The 22878-nt window shown below is 37.6% G+C and overlaps 1 protein-coding gene across 2 annotated transcripts in view; it reads right to left on the minus strand.

Moving 5' to 3' along the window:
• The window catches only part of LOC113120922 (ephrin type-B receptor 1-like), a 175723-nt gene that overhangs the window by 61538 nt on the left and 91307 nt on the right, over positions 1-22878 (minus strand). For both annotated transcript variants that reach the window (XM_026291064.1, XM_026291074.1), the window contains exon 3: positions 17043-17724. In XM_026291064.1, coding sequence (XP_026146849.1) covers positions 17043-17724 — 682 coding nt within the window. The remainder of the gene's footprint in view (positions 1-17042; positions 17725-22878) is intronic.

Raw genomic sequence — 22878 nt, forward strand, 5'->3', positions numbered from 1 at the left:
CTTAGGAAAGTGAGTTGATCGCTGCGTGAGGAAAGTGAATCGTTCGCTCAACTTCGCTGCTTGAGGAATCGTTCGCTGAGGAAAGTGAGTCGCTCGCTGGGTGAGGAAAGTGAGTCGTTCGCTGCGTGACTCCTGAGGAAAGTGAATCGTTCGCTGAGGAAAGTGAGTCGCTCGCTGCGTGACTCGTGAAGAAAGTGAGTCGCTCGCTGGGTGAGGAAAGTGAGTCGTTCGCTGCGTGACTCGTGAAGAAAGTGAGTCGCTCGCTGGGTGAAGAAAGTGAGTCGTTCGCTGAGGAAAGTGAGTCGTTCGCTGCGTGACTCGTGAGGAAAGTGAGTCGTTCGCTGCGTGACTCGTGAGGAAAGTGAGTCGTTCGCTGCGCAAAGTGGGTCGCTGGCTGCGCAAAGTGAGTCGCCGGCTGTGTGAGGTAAGTGAGTCGTTCGCTGAGGAAAGTGAGTTGTTCGCTGATTGGCTTATAAGTAAACAATCCCCCAAGTGGGGTGCATTCTTGTGATTGGCTAAAACAAGGGAGATATCTGATTGGTTGCAGATCATTCCCTGTTTAAAAAAAGGCATTTGTGTGTTGAGTCAAGTCAAGGGAGTCTCAAAATTCACACACAAATGCAGTGAAGTTCACAGACCGCAAGCAGTTTGTAAATCAAGATATATGTGTGTGTGCATCAGAAATACATTTCTGAATCTTGTCCTGTGCATTTGTGAATCTTGAGTGCATTTGTAAATGTTGTTTGCATTTCTGAATTGTGTGTGTATTTCTGAATTTTGTGTGCATTTCTGAATTTTGTATGCATTTGTGAATTTTCTGTGCTTTTTAAATTTTGTGTGTGCATTTGTGAATTTTGTGTGCATTTGTGTATCCTGTGTGTGTATTTATGAATTATGTGTGTGCATGTATGGATCCTGTGTGTGCAAATGTGAATGTAGTGTGTGCATTTATCTTTATTGAGATTCTTCTGGCTCCATATAGGTTTGGTCTCATCTTTGGTGGGGACACCCCCATCTAAATAAATAAATATAATAACCCTTTTCTATTATAAACACTATTTACCCTACAGTACACTCACGTTCATGTTGACTGCAAGATTCTAAGTTAAGGTACAGGCTAATTGACATTCAGTTACTTGCTAACGTAGTGTTCTATCATCCTGGGTAATACTATCACCAGTTAATACTATTTTCCACAGAATATGCATTTGAAAGCCTGGTCAGTAACTACTGCTAGTTTATTTTTGTGGCTAGCTAGTTATTTTGCCTACTTACACTCTGACTCTGCTTTAAGGAAAAGCTTATTATGTCCCTTTCTTCTTCTTGGGTGGCAAAATGTTTTTACTCTGGCCTTTGTATGTGGCAGAGAGACAGCCCTGATAACTTACCGTCGGCATCGTCAACATGCGCACACACACAAATCACCCGCTCGCTCCTAGTGCAAGCACAAAAGTAGTCCCGGCCCGCGTGTGTAGCCAATCAGATACCCCGCCGCCAATCAAATTACGCCGTTTCTTGTGCTGTCGTAGTCCTGGCCATTAGATTCGATCCAAATAGCAGTGCAAAGATCCAAATAGCAGTTCAAATGAGCCTGCTAAAAATTGGTGGGGACAAATTTGTCATCTCAAAATATTGATAGGGACTAGTACCTAGCATCCCCCCCTAAACCTACGCCCATGGTTTAATCCTTTCACCAGACAAAAAAAAAAAGAAAAAAAAAAGAGTTTATATAAATTGTTAAGCACTGTATGTTTTCATAGCATTCAGTTGGCACATTTGTTTTAAGGACACTGGGCAGAATGTGGAATAGTGTGTTTTTGTCAGTAAAAGTAAAATAGAGAAAATGGGGGTTTTAATCCGATTAATCAATTAATCTAAATAATAATAATATCTATCTAATTATATTATCTATAGAGGATGAGTTCTGTAAACCTGCTTGAAAACAGTCATTATTTTAGCACCCTCAGAATGTATTTATACAGAATTGTCAGATGAATAGATTCTAGAGGAGTCAAAACGTTCCAACACTGTGGCACAGTGTGATTATACATGCAATTTTGCTATCTGCTGTGGCAACACATGCGTCTCCAGAAACAAAAAAGATCAAGAGCGAGAGCGAGATACAGACAGGAATAAAGAGAAAAAACAACTAGAAGTCTGTGCTAATTCAGCATTCATGAATACTAACTGTCATGTAAACAAAAACATAGTTAGGGATTATCAGTGCGCTATTCATTTCCTTTACTCCTTCCTTTTACAGTCACAGCGCCCCCTTGCCTCTTTCATATTCCTACAGCTATTTGATATTTTGTGCAGGCATTTGAAGTAGGCAGCCTTGGCAGGGGATCCTCGCAGTCTCCGTCAACGCCGCTCTGTGATCAATAATTTGTCACTGAAATGCTGCGTGGACGTTGCCAGACCGGGGCCAAAAAGAGCCCCTGATGTGCGACTGCCGAGAGAGTCCCAGCAACCACCCAGTAGCGGTTACAGATCTGAGGACCCCTGGTGGGACAATATTGAGTTATGTTCTCGTCCACCTGTTCTAGCGACTGCCGCTTGATATGTGCATTTTGCTTCTTTAACTCGCTTTGAACATAAAACGACTGGCCAAAGCTGACAAGTGAATGTAAAATAGTAAAAAATGAGTGTGTTTTTGGATGAACAAGTCCTTTAGCATTCTTACATATTCTAAATGCCATTTGCTTTATATTGAGTTATATAATGCAAAGGCAAGCGATACAAAATGCCATTCTGGGACTTGAAATGGACAGTTCGAAATAACTGATTCGTGGAAATGAATCAAACTTCCCAACTCTATCAGCACTTTTACAACTGAGATTAAATCAGACACTCCATTATTATATCGCTGTCGTAGCATTCTCAAAATCACAAGTCATGACGCAAAATCAGCCTACTGGCACGGGCCTAAAAAACCCTAATGATTGAATATCATCGCAATGTTCATGAGGTTGCTCCATTTCATATCACAAACACACACACACACACACAATATATATATATATATATTGAAAGTGGCACGGGGACAGAAACTGAGGAGTCCTGCAAGTATCTGCTAAACTTTTTGCCTCTATTTGTGTGCGATCGAGTTTCATTTACTAGTGAATCAGAGCAGAAAAAGGAACACATTTAGAAAAGCCGCCGACAGTGAAGAAGGGAACCAAGAGACGAGAGGAAGTGGATGATGTGGCTCTTCATTAAGAGCGAGACACACTTTTCTTCTCCTAGTCAGGCTATTCAGCACACTCCAAGAAGTCTTTCAAACCCGTCTGTCTCTTTCTCTAGGTATCCTTTTTTCATTTGTCCTGTCACCATGGCCTTTTCTCAAGACACATAATAGGGCCCAGAGCTCAGAGAGGTCAGAGATCTCTTTAATTGGGTTTCAAGGTGACTTCACACAGCGTGCCATTGTGCGGATGACCATCATTAGGCTGTGTGTGTTTGTACACTCTAATAGTGTATTAATGTCACCTCTAACGGCGTTTCGGACACTGAACTGAAAGGGAGCTTCTGAATGTGCCACACATGGGCCTTTTTCTGATTTCTTCATTCAGAGGCTCACAGAATGAAGGCCACCTCTACTCTCTTTCACAGTCCAAATACCTCTCTGCACTTTTCCTGCTCACACAATCCAACCAGCATGCTGTGAAATGCCCTGGTGTATTGTGGGAATGTTTTTGAATGCAACAGCAGTCACAATACCCAAACGGTCTCATCACGGTCAGCGTTGTCGCCCTTAATGATGTTCTCTATAGAAAAAAAATGTGTTATATTGAAATGAAAATGCAACACCTAGCCACCTCTGCTAAGAGACACTGCATTGTAGCAGAATAACTAAATTATTGATGATTTTTTTTTAATGGTAGTTTGTATATAACTAATACTATTATGTATTGCTTTTATTCTACTATTATTTAGCATTTTGTTTTTATTTGTTGACATTTCAGCATTACCACAGGCACTTAGACATGTCATTAAAAAATGTTACAACAAAACATCAGTATTAATTACACTAACAATTAAAAAGAGAATTTTAAAACATTTTAAATTTAATAAAATAAATAAAATATATATATTTTTACACATAAAATATGTAAATTACCAATCTAATAGCTAAAATTTCTATTAAGAATATTTTTTCTCTTGCAACAAAACATCTGTATTAAACAGACCAACAATGAAAAAATATAATAAAATATTTAAAAAATTGTATTTAAAATGTAAAATATACAAATTACCTTTCTAATATATCAAATTTCTAGTAACAATTATTTTGTTCTTCAACAAAACAGAAATATTAAAAAGAGCAACAATTAAAAATAAAAGACTGGGACCTTGAGAAATGCATTCAAATATACTAAACAAGTTAAATTAAGCATTGGCTTTATGTATGTGCTTAATTTACATGCATTGTAAAATATAATCAGCCCACATGAGTTTTAATCTTTGCATTAATGCTAAAAGAGGCTGACAGTAGAATAGCTAATCTCACTTGTAAACTGACCTATAGAATAAATCTTTTAAGCAAAGATATGTGTCACTTTTCAACCAAGCCTGTTTATGGTTAAAAAATCAAGTAGAGATAGTAACTTTCATATTCAGGCAAAATATGAAGTCAAAATAACTGAAGGATCTCAAGGCAAATTAAACACTGAACAATAATATAAATTTACCATAATGACTTTGTAGAGGGAGGAATGGCACTCTTTTGTTCCATCCATTAACTTTATTAAGTGTGATAGATTATACTGTTAACTAAACTATTTTTAGATATCACGGAGAGATTATCTATGCACAAGATAATAATTATCAGAAAAGGCAATTATGCTTGGCAGAAGCAATATTAAAGGGTTAGTTCAGCCATATTTTAAATCAGCTTAAACCATAGAAACAGAAAGGAAATGGATGAGAATAGTAAACATCAAGCTACAAAAAGTGCATTACTGTATCTCATAGGACATTCAAGTGAGAAATAAAGCTAAATGTAAACAGTTTTGTCACTGAAAAGCTCTGTTCAACATTGCATCTTGCTTTAAAGGGGACATCGGAAAGCAATTTTCAACATTTTGGTATGACCCTTAAGGGTTTTCTGCATACTTTGTTTTAAACTTCCTAAATGGTCCGTTTTACCTTGTCAAAAACTGCTTGTTTCAGTGCATGTCTCTTTAAATGATAATGAGCTACTGCTCATCCCATACCTCTGTTCTGTGAGGCATTGACACAAGACTCAAGTGTGAACTGCTGCCTTGGATTTCAAATAGCTAGCTGTCTAAGTAGACACTGGCTGTAAACTGAAACAGCTCATGGGTGACAGTTTCAGACTCAGACAGCCCCTAACAAATTGACTGTGCCTTTTCTTTTCAGCTTTTCTCAGCTGTCAGACAAAAAAAAAAAAAAAAAAAAAAAAAAAACCTTGATCTGGTGTTCCCTTCAACTTCAACTGATCTAGTATTGTTTATAAAGGCCAGTCAGTGTATGTGCATGTTTGACACCAGCTAAAATCCGCAGTTATACAGTACTACACCACAAATCATTGCTACATTAATAACTTGTCAATATGAATCCATCTGCCCATTTCAACATGTCTCTCTCTAGTAACTGAGCAGTCAGAAATCTTGTGAACTTTTCTGCTGTCCACCAGTCCCATGAATGTTAAATAAAGTTATTTGAATATTTGTAATATTAATGGCTAAGAGACTGTAGATGGTTCGCACTCTGACTAGACTAGACTAGTCTAGTCTTTCAGAGTGCGAGCCATCTACAGTCTCTTCTTCATTTTACTGGTTTTCACGCACCTGGACTTACAACTAGCCTTCATCTGAGCGCAACAATATTCCCTTGTCCTCTTGTCTCCTAATATTAATGGCTGCATGCGGTGAGCTCAGCAATGCTGAAGCAGAGACCTGTGAAAAAGACCAAATCCTGCCGGTCACATCCTCCATGAAGAGAGGAATGGTGTGATTGATGAAGAAGAGAGAATGAGAGACTCATTCAATGTCCCAGGTGGTGAAAGGGTCAACTAGGCCTGTCTGAACACTGCGATACACAATGACTGGGTCATCCAGCCTGTGTGTGTGTGTGAGTGTGTGTTTCAGTTCTATAAAGGCATGTGGTTTGCATAGAAATGGGCCATCACACACAGGCTTCAAGCGTGGCAATAGGCTACATTTTCAGCACGGTTAACCAATTACAAAATAATAAAAGTGTAGTACGACATTCAGTGCTGTGAGAGCAAAGTGAAATAAATCACACACTATAGTTGTACAGCACAAGACTGGGTTACAAAAAATACAGACTTAATGATTCACTAAATGAAAATGTACGTATACAGTACAGACCGAAAGTTTGGACACACCTTCTCATTCAAAGAGTTTTCTTTATTTTCATGACTATGAAACTTGTAGAGTCACACTGAAGGCATCAAGGGCTATTTGACCAAGAAGGAGAGTGATGGGGTGCTGCACCAGATGACCTGACCTCCACAGTCACCGGACCTGAACCCAATCCAGATGGTTTAGGGGTGAGCTGGACCGCAGACAGAAGGCAAAAGGGCCAACAAGTGCTAAACATCTCTCAGGGAACTCCTTCAAGACTGTTGGAAGACCATTTCAGGTGACTACCTCTTGAAGCTCATCAAGAGAATGCCAAGAGTGTGCAAAGCAGTAATCAAAGCAAAAGATGGCTACTTTGAAGAACCTACAATATGACAGATTTTCAGTTTTTCATGTATATAATTCCATATATAACTCCACATGTGTTAATTCATAGTTTTGATGCCTTCAGTGTGAATCTACAATTTTCATAGTCATGAAAATAAAGAAAACTCTTTGAATGAGAAGGTGTGTCCAAACTTTTTTATTGTATTATTATTGTTCAATATTTTAAAGTCTGATAAATAAAAATAATTAAAATACAATCTTAATATCTTGCACAATTTTGCTTCTCAGGTATGTGTCAATATGTTTAAAGGAAAACAACAAAAATATTGAGAACAAAAAAAGATTATCCCCCCTTACCTGTACTAATAAAATCTCTTGTGGTCGATTGCCTATAGTGTTTTATGTTCAGCCATACATTATTTATTTAATCAAAAGGGTTTTGCTATTGCTAAAACTCTGGATTTATCATGGGTACTTTGATTGCTGCACTTTAGGCTGCTTGGATTGTGTTTCCACGGGCCTCGGAGGTCTCGAGTGAATCAAAAACCAGAAGTGATTTGTGAAGATGCTTTTCTGGACCTTCTACTTCACATTGTGCCAAACAAAACCCCTTCTATGGTAAAAAAAATCACAGAAACACACAGCCTCTCATGCCTTATTTCTTCAGTTCTGACCCATTTTTATGTTTTTCTTAGAACGACCCAACTCATTTGCACTGCTGAGTACACACACAAACCTCAGGACACAAGAACACACATATATCTGAGTCTAAAAGACAGAGTGCTAGGTAATATGAGCTTCTAAAGCAGAGCATTAAATATGCACCAGACAGCTCAGAGAATGGAGAGCACTACTCCTGAATAAATAAGCAAACAAACAACAGACTATCAGCCAATCTACAAATCAGCGCTGTCAGAGACACAGTGGAGATAATAATATACACACACACTCCGCAGGCGTCTATATTTATGGGTTCCAACTGTCCTCTCCTCTTTCTTTCACTTTCACACACAAACACACATACACACACACACACACACACACACACTCTACACCGAAAGAGCTCGGTTTATCACTCTTACAATCACACAGACCAGACCGGGGACTGTTTCTGTGCTAGTTCCTCATCATAATATTATTGTCTACATAGACAACTGCCTTCGTAAGAAGATGAATAACAAAAATACAACCTCATGAACTCAAGAGAATGATTTGAAATCAATAGCTACTGCTTAGCGCTGAATAAATTAAATTCAACTTGTTTTGTAAGGCAATTTCTGCTTTACAAATCATTCCAAAGCAGCTTAACAAAGAATCCCCCAAAAAAGATGAAAAACCATCATGTCAGTCCAGTTTTATTTTCTTTAAAATAATATTGTACTGCAATTAGAGGCTGGATTAGATTTCTCTAAAGAAACAAGTTATTCTGAAAAAAAGAAAATAGCGGGTGATTTGTTCTGTGCTAAACACACAATTTCCACATCATTATTCAAGTCTTCACATGATCCTTCAAAAATCATACTAAAACACTGATCTGGTGCTAAAAAAAACTAACTGCCAACATTTCTTATTTTGTTGAATAGTTATGCGGCTTAATAAAAAGTATGTGTTTCTCTCAAAGAAATGAAAAATCTTCAACAACATCCTCCAACATTTAAATGGCAGTGTATGCAAAAAAAAAAAAAATAGACAAAATTAAACAAATACTTAAAATTTGGCCGAATTAGGTCTTACAAGAAATCTAAATTCTGATGTCGACTGTTTGGAAAATGGAAGTGAGCAGGCCTATGATTCCTAAAAATGCTGTCTAGGTAGGGAGCTCACTAGTGTTTCCCAGACAGCAAGCAGTTTCGGCCCAGAACCGGCCCTCGTGAAGTCCATGCGGGCCAAATGTGGGCCAAATGTGGGCCGGTTCTGGGCCGAAACTGTCTGTGATGTAGAACGCTACCCCTGCACTGTGCTTGCTTTAACCTGGTCAAAAAGCAGCTATGAAAGGTGACAGAGATGATTTGAAGTGATCGGTGGATTTTTCTGTCTCCACACACACACACACACACACACACACAGAGAATGTTTTTTTTCTGGCCAGTGTTTTCAGCAGGTCAGTCAGCATTAAAGGGGGGGTGAAATGCTCGTTTTCACTCAATATCATGTTAATCTTGAGTACCTATAGAGTAGTACTGCATCCTTCATAACTCCAAAAAGTCTTTAGTTTTATTATATTCATAAGAGAAAGATAGTCTGTACCGATTTTTCCCGGAAAAACATGAGTGGCTGGAGGCGTGACGTGTGGGCGGAGCTAAAGAATCAGTGGACTCCATCCACTGGTCCCTTAATGCTGTTTTTTTTTTGGTAATCTGTGCAGGGTTGTCTTGCCCTGGCAACCAAAAACACACATCTTTTGTGACTTTTCGCGACGCTCTCGCTCTGATCAGTGAAATGTCTGTGCTCAGCCTCGCTAGACGGGAGCGCGCGCTCTTCCGGCAGAAGTGCCCTTAAGACCCATATAAGGAAATTCCGCTCCATCTAACGTCACACAGAGCCATACTCGAAAAAAAACGTTCCGAAACTTGTGACAAACCGGAAGGAGTATTTTTGGAACAGAAATACTCCTTCAAACGTACACATTTCTTGAAACTTTGTCCATGTTTAGCATGGGAATCCAACTTTTTAACAGTGTAAAAAACTCAGTATGCATGAAATAGCATTTCACCCCCCCTTTAAGATGACAGCTGTTTGTAGCGCCTGAAGCCAGCATGGGTGAGCTAAAGGAGCAAAACTGAGGTGTGGGAAAAAACATTATCTTGAGTGACAGGACATTTTTTTTCTTTCAGACGACTGTCCCTCTGCTTTATCTGTTTGACCTTAAATGAATCCATAATAAAAATCACATATATAAACAGTGGACTGATTTATGCATCTTTTTGAATATGTACATACGTTTATAAACAGCTGTCTGTCAAATATTTCATTCATTGTACACACTAAGCAGAACATCCAGGCCTCTCTTTTCCATGGAATAAGAACCGCAGCCGCATCAAAAAATTGAAATCACAAGAATTTTGCATCATGAAATTTTGACTTCACGGAAATCCTCCGCTGTTGATCTCAGGGGGATCATTTCCTGTCCCATGGAAGAGAGTCACGCGGGATTATGGCACCATAATCATTTTGGTGTGAACTTCTATATTCCAGATTTTACCATTTTTAAATGCGTATTGAAAAATTCCAGAGATTTTACCTCACAATCACCACATAAAAAAAGAGCAAAGATTCGGTCTAGGTTGACTTTTTTTGTTGTTGTAGTCAGTCATTTCACACATGCATTCGTTCAAAATAACACACAGCAACTGCAGTTTATTCCTCAACAACATGCCAAAATCAGGGGGAAAAAGCTTCTTATTTGGGTCAGAACCAAAGTGTGCAGCAGTGAACTAGCAGTCGATCAATCATTGGCCTGTGTGCTGAGCAGTTTGATTGATTAGGAAACAGATTTTCACCTGCATGTTTCTGGCTCTGGGCCTCGTACAGGCCTCTGGTGCTGGTGTAGGCTTTCCAAACCATTACCCTGACCAGAGCAATGACTGACCCACGCTTACTGCTGACCTGATTGGCCGCTGAAGCAGAAGAACCCAGAAGAACATGTGGCTTTGTCAAAATAACTGAAGTTAATATCAATACATTAAACAGAAGCAACATGTCAGAACAACATAATGAATGAACGATAAACAGACAGACAGTTAAATAGATATGATTATATAACAGAAAGACATAACCAGTCCAGTCAGATAGAAATGAAGATCACATCTCCTCATCAAGTTGCACAATATTAGAACAAACCTCCTCCAGTCTTCATTACGAGTGATGCTGTCTTATCAAACACTAATAAACTGAGTGTTTGTGGAAGTGGGCGTTCAGAATCTCATGAACCCATGATTTCACAGCAGCTGAAAGCTCAAAGGTTCCACTTTAAAGTGTCTGTTAAAAGGCATCCAGTGTTGTCCCAGAACCCACGGCCAGAGTTGATCCTCCCTCAACATGAAGCCAAAAAGCTCTCTTTCATCATAGCATAGCTAGCGAAGTGCTCTTCTTCTGTTTTTAAAGCTTTGTGTACATGGTGTAAACACCAAGATCACAGAGATGGAGCCGTGGCACTTCTGAGCGCCAGCGCTGAGAGGAGGGGGGATTGTTTGCGCTCTTCAAATGTGTAATTAACCAGCTTTAAAACACACTCACTTTTCAAACCGTACGTCCTCGATGACTTTTGAGAGAGCAGTGGGAAAACGAGAGACAGAGAGACAGAGAGAGAGAGACGGAGAAACAGAGGTCACATAGCCACTGCAAAGTTTTGAAAGTGAAAGCATATATCTAAAGGAGTAAATCTGCAGAGTTACTGTTCTGTGAAAAAATACAAATAAATGCAAAATTTTAATTTACAACTACAACAAAAAAAAAACTACCAAATTTAATAAAACCTAAACCAAAATGTAAAATTAATCTTATGAATACAAAAGCCAATTCAAAATGATTAAATACTGTAAATGCATAATAACAATAATAATAATAATATCACTAATTATGATTGATATATATATATATATATATATATATATATATATATATATATATATATATATATATATATATATATATATATATATATATATACACACACATATATATGCATATATATATATGATAAGAAAGAAAGAAAGAAAGAGAGAGAGAGAGAGAGAAAGAAAGAAAGATCTAATTTTAGTTGCGGCATTCGGCAAGTCCAAAATACTACAAAATACAAAATAATATTATACTGCAATTACAGGTGGGATTAGATTTCTCTAAAGACAGGTTATTTTGAAAAACAAAATAGTGGGTGATTTGTTCTGTGATAAACACAAAATTAACAATCACAAAGTATGTCAGTGAAATCTGAATTTATCATTGCTTTTAGAGATTAGAGACGTCTTCAAATTCAGAAAATTAGAACCAAAAAGCCTTGCTGTCCAGATATCCTTCCTTGTTTGCTTTGCAAATTTGGCAGCCGGCATCATAAAACCATCAAGTCCATAAATATGCATAATCAAAACAGGGCCCCCATCTGCTAGCACTTGTTTTGGTCATTTCGAGAGATATTTGAGAGGGGAAGAGGTTTCTTCTCTCCGGGAAAAGCGTGGCGGATTATTTCAGTGGAACAGAGGTTGGAATCCACCATCTGAAAGATGTAAACAATCTTCAGCTCCTGTAGATCAGTGGGATCTTCCAGATATCATGAGCTGTTTGTTAGACATAATGTATCAGTGTGTGTAGGGGTGTTTCTGTACCCGATGACTAGCATGTGTGTGTTGTTTATGGGTGTTTTAATAGAGCTCTGCTGTGTTTGGCTATGCTTGATTGTGTGTTGTATATAGAGCAGTAGATGTGAGTTTATGTTATGTTGAGAGTGCTTTTCAATTGCCTTTTGTCTGTGTATATATAAAGCTGCAAGTGCCTGCATGCATGTTTTGTGTGTTTATTTGTCGGTTTAAAGTGCCCCTATTATGCCGTTTCCAATATTGCCTTTCATGCAGTGTGTAATGTAGCTGACTACGATCTGCAAAGTTGTAAAGCTGAAAGTGCACAATAAATAAAGTTATTGTCTCCCAAATTAAAGAATCAACTATGTACTGTACAGCTGAAACGAGTCGTTAGTGGCTACACAGCACAGAGTAACACATTTGCATAATGCACACCTGTGTTCTACGTTAGCCATCCGCGATCAACTTGACCATGCCCATAAATGCATAATTCTACTAACAACTGCTTCTCTGATCTCGGGGGGCTCAACACGGGATTCACTAAGCAGCAGCTTGCTGTTGAAAGATGGATCAGGATCCTGTTTATTTGGACCAGCTGGCTCCACCGAATCACAACCTGTAAGTATGATAAATAATAGATGTTTATATTTTCTATAGAGCTTAAAATAGGCATATTGTGTCCGACACGCGCTGTACGCCGTAGACCAATCACAATAGACTAGGCCATCTGACCAATCAGAGCAGAGCAGGCTCACGGAAAGGAGGGGTTTAGATGGACTGAATCTTTGAACTGCTTCGAATGAATCGTTTGAGAATCGCTGGAAAATTAGGTGATATTAAATGAATATTTTCCAAAAACGAAAGCATTTTTTGACCTCGCATGCATCTAATCCTATTGTAGGAGACTTCCAAAATAATATTAGGAACTGTAAAAATGGCATAATAGGGGCACTTTAATTTGAATGCGGAGTTGTAAATTTATAGCTTTATAGTCTATAGTTACATAGCAAAGTTGTGAAATTAATTTATGCAAATAATTATGCAAGTAATTAAAATATCAAATACATGATATAAGATAAATGCAAATATATTACAGCAAAACATAATTATTTACTTTTTATGCATTTTAAACAAATGAATACTTTTATCCAGTAAGGATGCATAACATTTTCAAAATGCCCACGTTGTTAATAATATGAAATGCTTCTTGAGCAGCAAATCAGAATATTAAAATTTCTGAAGGATCATGTGACACAAATTTTTTTTTTTTTTAATCAAACAATTGGAGTGTTTGTGTGCATTAGAGACATTACATATCTAATGTTTCATTCACTTATCTTTAAAAAATATTACAGACCCCACATTTTACACAAATTAGTGTATATCAATTAACAACAAACAGTGCTTCATTTTCGGATACAATAGGTGTATTTAACAGGAGCATTCAAGAAATATACAAATAAAATACTACATGAACTGATTCCTAAAGCAACTGTATTACATTTCTTCAGTTAAGAGCAGGGATTAATATTCTCTTTGTGTTTTGTTGTTTTATTAACATTAAATAGATCACCCAAAAATTAAAATTCTGTCAGCTCTCTGTAAATTCTGTCATAGTGTTTTATTTTATACCACCATTTACTCACTCAAAAGTGGTTTTAAACCTGCATGAGTTTCTTTCTTCTTCTGAACATAAATGCTATTTTGAGAAACGTGGAAAACCATCCAAAAGACTAAAACCAAAATTTGCATAAAATACATGGACAGAAAAGCATCTTATATCTATAAGTTTTCATATTTGTCTACTCCAATATTAGTTTTAATATATAGCATTAGTATTTATTAGTCTATATCTGTATGTCTGTACACAGAGTCAGATTTTGTATAAAGCTCTGTGAATGTATTTGTATTTGCATATAAAGCTGTGTGTGTGTGTGTGTGTTTGTATAGAGCTGTCCACTTTCTCCAGATGTGTTGGTCCAGACAGCTCTTGTGGTGAGTGTATCTCTGTTCAGTTCTGCAGCCTGTGAGGGGTCGTCCGACCTCTCACCCCTCTGTCAGAGTGGTCAAGACGCACACCTGCAGAATACAGAGCCAAATCTGCATCCCAGAACAGTCTCGGCTCAACCCAGCCCTGACCGATCCATTTTTACTGCAGAATCCAAGCTGATCTGAGTGCAGTGGCTAATGGAGGAGGTTATTTTATTAATATGCTGATTTTACTCTGGGTGATAGCCATCATCTCTCACCCTGAGGGTGAGATCTAATCCGACTCTAAAACAGATATGTGGACATACAGTACTTATAGACACACAGTGATTATTCAGACTCCCTCTGAGCAGGTCAAAATAACAAACCCAGCTGTGCATTAGACAGACAGAGTGAATAAGAGAAACTGGGTGACAGAGAGAAAAAAAGGCAGAATGGGAGAAAATTTCCTGGTGTTACACTGACTGTGTTCAAAATAGTAAACTAGCATACTACTCATACTATTTTCGCAGTAACTATTACAAAGTATGCAAATTATCTAAATGCATGGATAACCTGGAGGAGCAATGCAATACCCACCGAGTTATTAGGTCATGTTACAATTTTCTATAAATCTTTGAAAATCAAAATCTGGATTTGAATTTTTAATGTTATCATAACCCAAATATGCTATGTGAAAGTTTGAAAAAAAATTATATATATATATATATATATATATATATATATATATACATACATAATAAACAAAATAAAAAAAGCTAAATAAAAAATGTTTTACTTCTAATATCAGCTGGACACTGCTCACTAAATTAAATATGAGGTACTAATGAGGTAATTTGACAAGCTTAATTCATGTCACAACTAGCACACCATTGTTCACTTTATATAAAGTAGGCATCATACACTGTATTTTGTGCAGCACGCAGTAAGTATGCAACAATCCCTTCCAATTCACAATGCTGCTCAGACTTCCTTTGAGAGGCATGTATAAAAGCTCATACACCTTCATTAACCCAAAAGACCAATTACTCTAATCAACATCTAATCACTCTCTCCAGGTCCAAATCGACCAATGAAAGCAGAGGGGGGTGGGAAGGTTTGGAACCAGACGGCCATCAACGAAAGACTAATGAGCATAAAAAAAAAATACTTATAACCCCAGGTTGCCTGCACTGGAAAATTCAACCCTGGGGAATTTATGGAAACTTTATAAGAATGCAATGTGTGTGTGCCTGTTCAAACTGCAATATATTACCCCATCAAAAGCCTTTATGGGAACTCACAGATCAAAGCAGCAGTAATTAGTGGTGACTTGCTGTGTGCAAAATCGTTAATCCGCTAACACACTGGCTTTTAAAAACCACGGCCATCTCTAGCTGACAGACTTTATACCAGACGCTAACACCCGGCAAAACCTCAACCATCTTTAATCTTCAAAGTTTATGACAACTTTATCACCTCTTCCAGATCACAGAGCATTCCAGAAGACATCTGACACCACGTCTTCAAACGGCTCAACATGACACGTTTTCAGCGACACATTTTCAGCATTTTTCTGTCACTTCTAGCAATGTTGGTATGTTTTTGTCCATTTAAAGGTATATTGTTACTTTAACTTCAATTTATGCTTTAATAAGTTCAGTTAAATAGTTCATATTAGCTGAAATGATAGTTCAATTAAGTTAAAATGGATGTTTTCCTTGCATGCACATTTCAAGACCCAGGTACATGTAATGTACTGTAATTTGAAGGGAAATACTACCAATCCAAGTATAATTAATGTTCAATATAAAATGTTTATATATATATATATATATATATATATATATATATATATATATATATATAAGTGGTGATTTATAAATGCATACAAACAGAACCATAATTGTTATACATAAAAATAATAATTATAAATAAATAATAATAAAATTAAAAATAACATTGGGGTCAAAATGAAGACAAAAACCTATTTGCTGCTCAAATTGCATTTGGTTTGGACACTGTAAAATTCATTTCAAGTTTGCAAAGGCCAATTTTTGAGGACTACATGCATCATGACCATCTCTGGTTGATAAGAAGACCTTGCCTGAGGATGCCAATGAACTCAACAAGGCCGCCACCCGTGCATGTGTGTATTTATGTGTAGAGGCACCTGTGGTCCTAAAAGTTGGCAGAGACAGATGTCTGTCAATCGATCTTATCATTTCTCACACACATGGTCCTGAGGGATCCAATATGGCACTGGCCTTGAGTGAAGGACAAATTGACCAATCACAGACCTTGGGACAACAATACAACCATTTGTGTGTCAGTGTCCACATGAAAATAGAGCGACTAAATACAGACAAGAAAAAAAAAAAAATTGAAACTGTGTTTATGGGTCTGATTTGCCTACCAGCATAGCACAACCTGAACATATATATTAAATCATAATATAATATTTATACTACTGGTTGACCAATATGCCACTTTTATCAACAAATTCATAAATGGTCCCATTTGAATTTAGCTACAACCTTTGCCTCACTTAAACCAACGTCAACAATCTTCAACACCACAATCTGCTACAACTCTATATGTCAGAATATGTCAACTCAAACTCAAAACCTGCTGCATGGAAATCAAAAAATATATATAAATAAATAAAAAAACACGTATTTGTGCATCTCACAGCTCAATTCACAGGAAGTTCATTCATCAAAGCAGAACCTTGCAGAACCTTCTTGAGCTAGAGCCCAGGAAAACAGATTAGCTTAGTCACTGGGTCACCAACAAATGTCGGGTTTTGGAAGCTTTTTTCCACACTTGTCTACTAGTCTAACCAGTCTTTGATCAATCTTCTAACTAGAATTTTTTTTGCTGGTAAATATCATGACTATGCCATACTGGTCCATGAGGTAAATCGGCTCCAAACCAGAATAAACATCAAATAAAACAGAAATTCATACAGATTCAACAAAGAGGTAGTGAGAAAAGCTAAGCAAGACACCAGAGACTAAGATCCATTTAAAACACCTAAAATAAATTAGTAATCATAGTTAAGTGAACCAAAGATCAACACTATTGAAACCCAGTGTCTTACCTCGACAGACGTTCCCATTATCCGGCTCGAATCCCGCCTTGCAGGTGCAGCTCCCAATTGGAACCATCCAGTCCCCGTCACCATTACAGTACAACTTAATCGGCACGTCCACTTCCTCAGAATTTGGAATGCACATCCCTCGAGCAATCACCAGTGAGGTGCTCTCTGCCCCAGTCATGGTTTCTGGAAATATCGCAAAGTTCTGCACCACGCTCGGGCATTTCTTATAAAACACACGGACGGACAGCAGGGACATGCATGCACCATAGTCCTGGAATGCCAAATAAAAGCCGTTTTTTGACAATGGGCCGAAGCTCCGCACCTCCGTGTTCACTTTCATCAATCTACCACCAAAATCCACTTGCGAGAAGCTCTCGTCTGCCGCAATGGTGTCCACCTTCAAATACGGAGCCTCCATCCAGAACGCCGTACCCTTGGTGGCGATGACAGAGTCTGTCTCGTAGTAGTATAGGTTAAAGGTTTCCTTACAGGATCCAGGCACACGTGGGATGCTGCTGCAGTCTCGGACAGTGAAACGCATCTCCACGTAGATGCGCTGAGCACCACGACGTGCAATGAAGGTGGTGAGCAGCCAGTTGTTCTGGCTGGACTCAAAGACGTTGCACACCTGGTACGTTCGGATGGTGTTGAGGTTTTCATCATAGCCGCTTACTTCCTCCCACTGGAAAAGAAATACAATAGGAGGTTTAGCACAACAGAAGGAACGATGGCAGATGACAATACATTATTAAAATTACATAAGAACATTAAAGAATCTAAAATGGAATCTGATTGATTCTTTAAGGTGAACTGAATCACATAATTCTTGTCAATTTGTTAATACATTCTACACAGTAATGTTCATTTTAGCAGCCAGAGAATTTTCTGTGTTCAGGTCAATGGTGTGAAAACCCCTTTTTTCATCTTAAAATTGCAAGAGGTGCTCATTGAAGTTGAATAAGGATGAGAAATATCACTGATGGTCCATTTGATGCTATCGATGTGAAACCATGGCCTGAACTCAGACAGGTTTCTGCCTTTCATAAAATATTGATACCAATTGAGTTTCCTGAAACCTCTCCAACCCCATATTTCCCACTCAAAAATCCATCTAAAAGCTTTTAAACACTACATCACTTTGAAACTTTTTTTCTGTCTCTGAGATTATTGAAACCTCTGTGGTCTCTCTTTCCGAGTTTCAGATCACAAAATCTGTCTCGCTAATCACCTGAGGTGGGCGAGGAAGCCGCGGCCATCTGTTTCGGTCCAGACCAAGTGCAGCCAGCCACTTACATTACAATATTACCATATTATAAAATTTGATGCGTAACAAATTTGAGATTATGCACTATCGAATTACAATTAGAAGTAAGTGAAGCAGTATATGGCTGCCCTCCAGTAACCCTGGTAAAACAGCACCACTGGCAGATTGTGAAACAAGGAACAGGCAGAAAGAAAGAAAGAGAGTGCAGCCATGTTTGGACTGCTGCTGAAGACAATTCTTCTGATGGCCGTGGACAGTACATTTAAATGTTAAGTTACAAAAAGGGCCTGACAGCTTGATGCATTAAAACACAAAACCCTCAAATATGATGATGCCCTCATGAAAACCTTCCCTCCTAAAATATAAACCCATCAGCATATTTTCACACATAAAGGCCCATATTTACACTGTTTGAGGAAAAGCATAACATTATAAAATACTTATTATAATTTTTTATTTTTTTGCATTACTCTGTATTTAAGCCAAATTATTGAAAGAGCCACACAGATGGGAAATCAAAAATTACCTGTATTACAGTGTATGATGTAGCTGTCCATAAGTGTAAACAATGTGCAAAGTAATTAAACCAAAAAGTACACTATTTATAAAGTTATTGGCTTCTAAAGTAAGGAGTCAACTCTGAATCGCTGAAACGAGTCGTTATAGATTTCAAATCTTTTGCCCATCTCTATGTACGTCACTAGGAACACTTTGCATAATAATCTCCGCCTACCGTCTTGGGAGTAACGGAACTCTGACCTGAAATATTCTGTGATAAAGTAATCCATATGAAAACAACGCAATGTCTGTTTTTCACGTCTCCCTTCATTATATCTGATGTGACCACGGCCCGCGCTGAACGCGCTATTCAGATTCAAACTGAAGCGCGCGGCTTGAATACACCCACACAGAAGAAAAAGCAGCGAGACTGTTCAAGTTTTTTATTTTACTGTTTGCTTCGCGGTGAGAGGAATAAGACATAATTCACCCCAAACAGATGCTCTTTTGAACAGCTTCGCGCGAACCGTTTGGGGATCTCTGAGAATTGAGGTAATTTTAAAATGATATTTTGACAAAATGACAATGTTTTTTAACCTTGGATGCATTTAAACCTATTGTACAGGACTTATAAACAGTGATAGGAAGCTTAGAATTTTAATCTTACTGGCTCTTGAAATATTGTGTGGAAAATACCGGTTTTGTGTGATTTACACAATAAATGCCATTGCAGCGTAGTTTTGCAGTTAAAATTTGACATCAAATTTGACATATATATATATATATATATATATATACAGTTCTTGGAGATTTTGCATTAAAACAAATTCATGCAAAAATTACAAAAACATTTTAAAAAGACACATATTATTTAAATTCCTTTTTAAATTGTCTATTTTTATTGTTTTTTTTAAATGTTTTTTTATGTATTTATATAACATTTTTTATTGCACCAGTTTGAAAACCCCCTACCATAAGTGATCCTTATTAAAAATGTTAATTCGCTCTACAAAGAAAAGCCTGCCATCATTCTCTCGCTCTCATCTCATTTGTTCATCTAGACACAGAATATTTGAATCATAAATGTGAATGAGATTTGACAGCGGTGGTGGAGGGCAAGACTTCCAATGATTAATAACTTATAATAACTTTGGTATTTTCCTCGCAAATCCATCATGCGGCTTCAGAAGACTTATATAATATATTATTTTTAATGATAATATTGACACTTTTTGAAGCTTGATGGCCCCAGGTCACTGTTGGTTGTCACTGCATGGAAAAGAGCAGCGTCAACATTTCAACCCAACATCTCCTTTTGGGTTCTACAGGAGAAAGACTATACTATTTAAACTATACACAGTAAATGATTAAAAATGTTCGTTTTTACCATAGTTGTCTAAACAGATACAATCCATGAAGCTAAAAGCCTGATGCTTTACTACTGATCTGATCTAAGTTCCTCAGTCCCAGCGGTGGACAGCTGTGAGGTCAAAGTAGGGTCATGTTGCCTGTGCCTGATCGCTTGCTGCTTGAACCGTTCAGTTCACTGTTAATGCTGGATAACAGGCACACCACCGCATGGCTCTGTGGTTTATCGGTGCCTTTTAACAGAGCAGGCTGACCAAATGAACCATCCAACGATATCCCAGAATTCCCTTGAGGTGGCACGGCCGTGGGAGAGGGAAACAAATAGGCCTATAAGGTTTGTGAGTGGACTCTTGAGGGCGGTAAAGTTATGGTATCCATACAGGAAGTGTGTGTGTGTGTGTGTACCTGTGTGGGAGCTGTTTGTTTAGTCTTAGTGTGTGTGGCCTCTGGAGGGTTACTCACTCACAGACCCTCACCAAATAACAGTCGGATCCAAGCTAACTTTGAAATGTAGGATTGTCAATCAAGATCTATGTATACCTTTGCTGTTTGTGTGCGTTATGAAAGCAGAAACGGAGAAAAGTGGAATTCAAGTAAATCTAATCTGAACAGTGATGGATCAGCATCTGTGTGGCAGCTTGAAAGCCAGGAGGGGAAAAAAAAGATCGATGCATGAAGTGTTGGCAAAAACACTATAATCTCTACTTCCAGAACAATAAATAAATAAATAAATAAATGTACGTGAGGCAAAGCAAAACACATTTGAAATAAATCACCCAAAAATGAGAAATCTGTCACCAATTACTCACACTCAAGCTGTTCCAAACCTGTATGAATTTCTTTTTTTCTGTTGAACACAAAAGACAATATTCTGAGGAATGTTTTATTTTTTTTCAGCCACTGTTTGGTTACCAACATTCTTCAAAATATCTTCTTTTGTGTTAAAGGATTAGCTCATTTCCAGAATAAACATTTCCTGATAATTTACTCACCCCCGTATCATCCAAGATGTTCATGTCTTTCTGTCTTTAGGCGCACAGAAATGTATATACTTTTTAACCACAAATGCATGTTTCGCATTAGCTCTACATGCACGTCTGCAAATTCACACATGACATAATCACTGTGAAAGCTTATGTGCAGTTAGCTATTCGTCTGTGTGCTGTGGTTCAAAAAGGTAGGGTGAAAAACTCCATCTCATTTCCTCCTCCAACTTCAAAATCATCCGGCATCGTTGGTTCACCTTTTGCATTTGACTTTTTTTGCATGTTCATTTTCAAGGGTTGGTACTTCTGCCTGCGTCATGCGTGACCTTTCCAACTTGACCGCTTAATGTGTGAAGTTGAGCTAGTGCAAGACAAGCATTTGTGGTTCAAAAGTAAATTACAGATGGTTTCGCTAGATAAGACCCTTATTCCTCGGCTGGGATCATGTAGAGCCCTTAGAAGCTGCAATGAAACTGTAGTTTGAATGTTCAAACCATTGGCCACCACTGAAGTCTATGCAATTAAAATTAATATGGACTGGAATGCCATGAAAGCATCATAAAGTGTCCCATTCCTCTCACATGTACTATATTCATTTTTCTTTTGAACTCTTACTACAGATTTTTTTCAGGTTACAGACATCAAGTTGAGAACCATATCAGCCCAATAGATAAAATATAGAACAGATCATTCAATGAAAATATTCAGTTCAAAAGAATGATTCATTCAAGAATGATATTGGACGTCACTACCTCTCTCACAAACTCAGCAAGGGGATGAGCTAGAACAGCTTACATTTCAGTCTGTTCCTCACACAAAGCTATTGAGAAGACTTGGAATATAGTGTATATAATATACATACTTTCATGATGCTTTTTATCATTTATGAACTTTGAAAGCTCCAGTTTCCATTTATTTTAATTGCAAGGAAAAGAGCAACCAGTTACATTATTCAAAATCTTTTTTTTTTTTGTTGTTGTTATATTTGTGTGTGTTTTTTTTTTTTTTTTTTTTTTTTTTGAGAAAAAGTGAGTCATAAGGGTTTGGAACAACATGAGAGTGAGTAAATGATGACAGAAATCTAATTTTGGGTGAACTATTCTTTTAATGTTACATTGAAAATTATTCAGCAGACTTGTGTTTAATTCAATAAAGCAGGCATCGCAAAGAACAAATAATAAAATAGCAGTTATAAAAAGCCATCTGTAGCGGACTTGTTCATTCAAGCAAATCTACTTCACTAGAATTAATTCCACACTTCTAAAGTAATGCCTCTCGCACGATTTATATTTGTTAAATGTAGGATTACTGGGAGCAGACACCCGCGGGATGAATGTAACCTTCTACGCAGCATCACGATTCAAAAAATAATTTAGACAAAACAAGATAAAAAGGAGAAATACTGTCCATAACAGTGGTAGGTCAAAATATAGCACTCCAGAACAGTGTAATTTATTTCTATTTCATGACATATCCGTCACGTTTTTTACAGCAATTTCATATCTCCACGTTTAATTACATATACTCTCATTTTACCTCTTTTGATTGCATCAGGCTGAATTGTTTTTTTTTCGGGTAATTCAAAGAGACAGTGACTGTCACACACCAGGGAAACAATCCCACCCTCTCTTTTATGCTTTTCATCTTAAAAAAAGACAACATGAAATAGAAATTGACCATTTCTGTTCCCTTAATATTCATTTTTATTCTTACTGTGCAG

Source organism: Carassius auratus, chromosome 2 (genome assembly GCF_003368295.1).
Source record: "Carassius auratus strain Wakin chromosome 2, ASM336829v1, whole genome shotgun sequence".
NCBI classification, from domain to species: domain Eukaryota; kingdom Metazoa; phylum Chordata; class Actinopteri; order Cypriniformes; family Cyprinidae; genus Carassius; species Carassius auratus.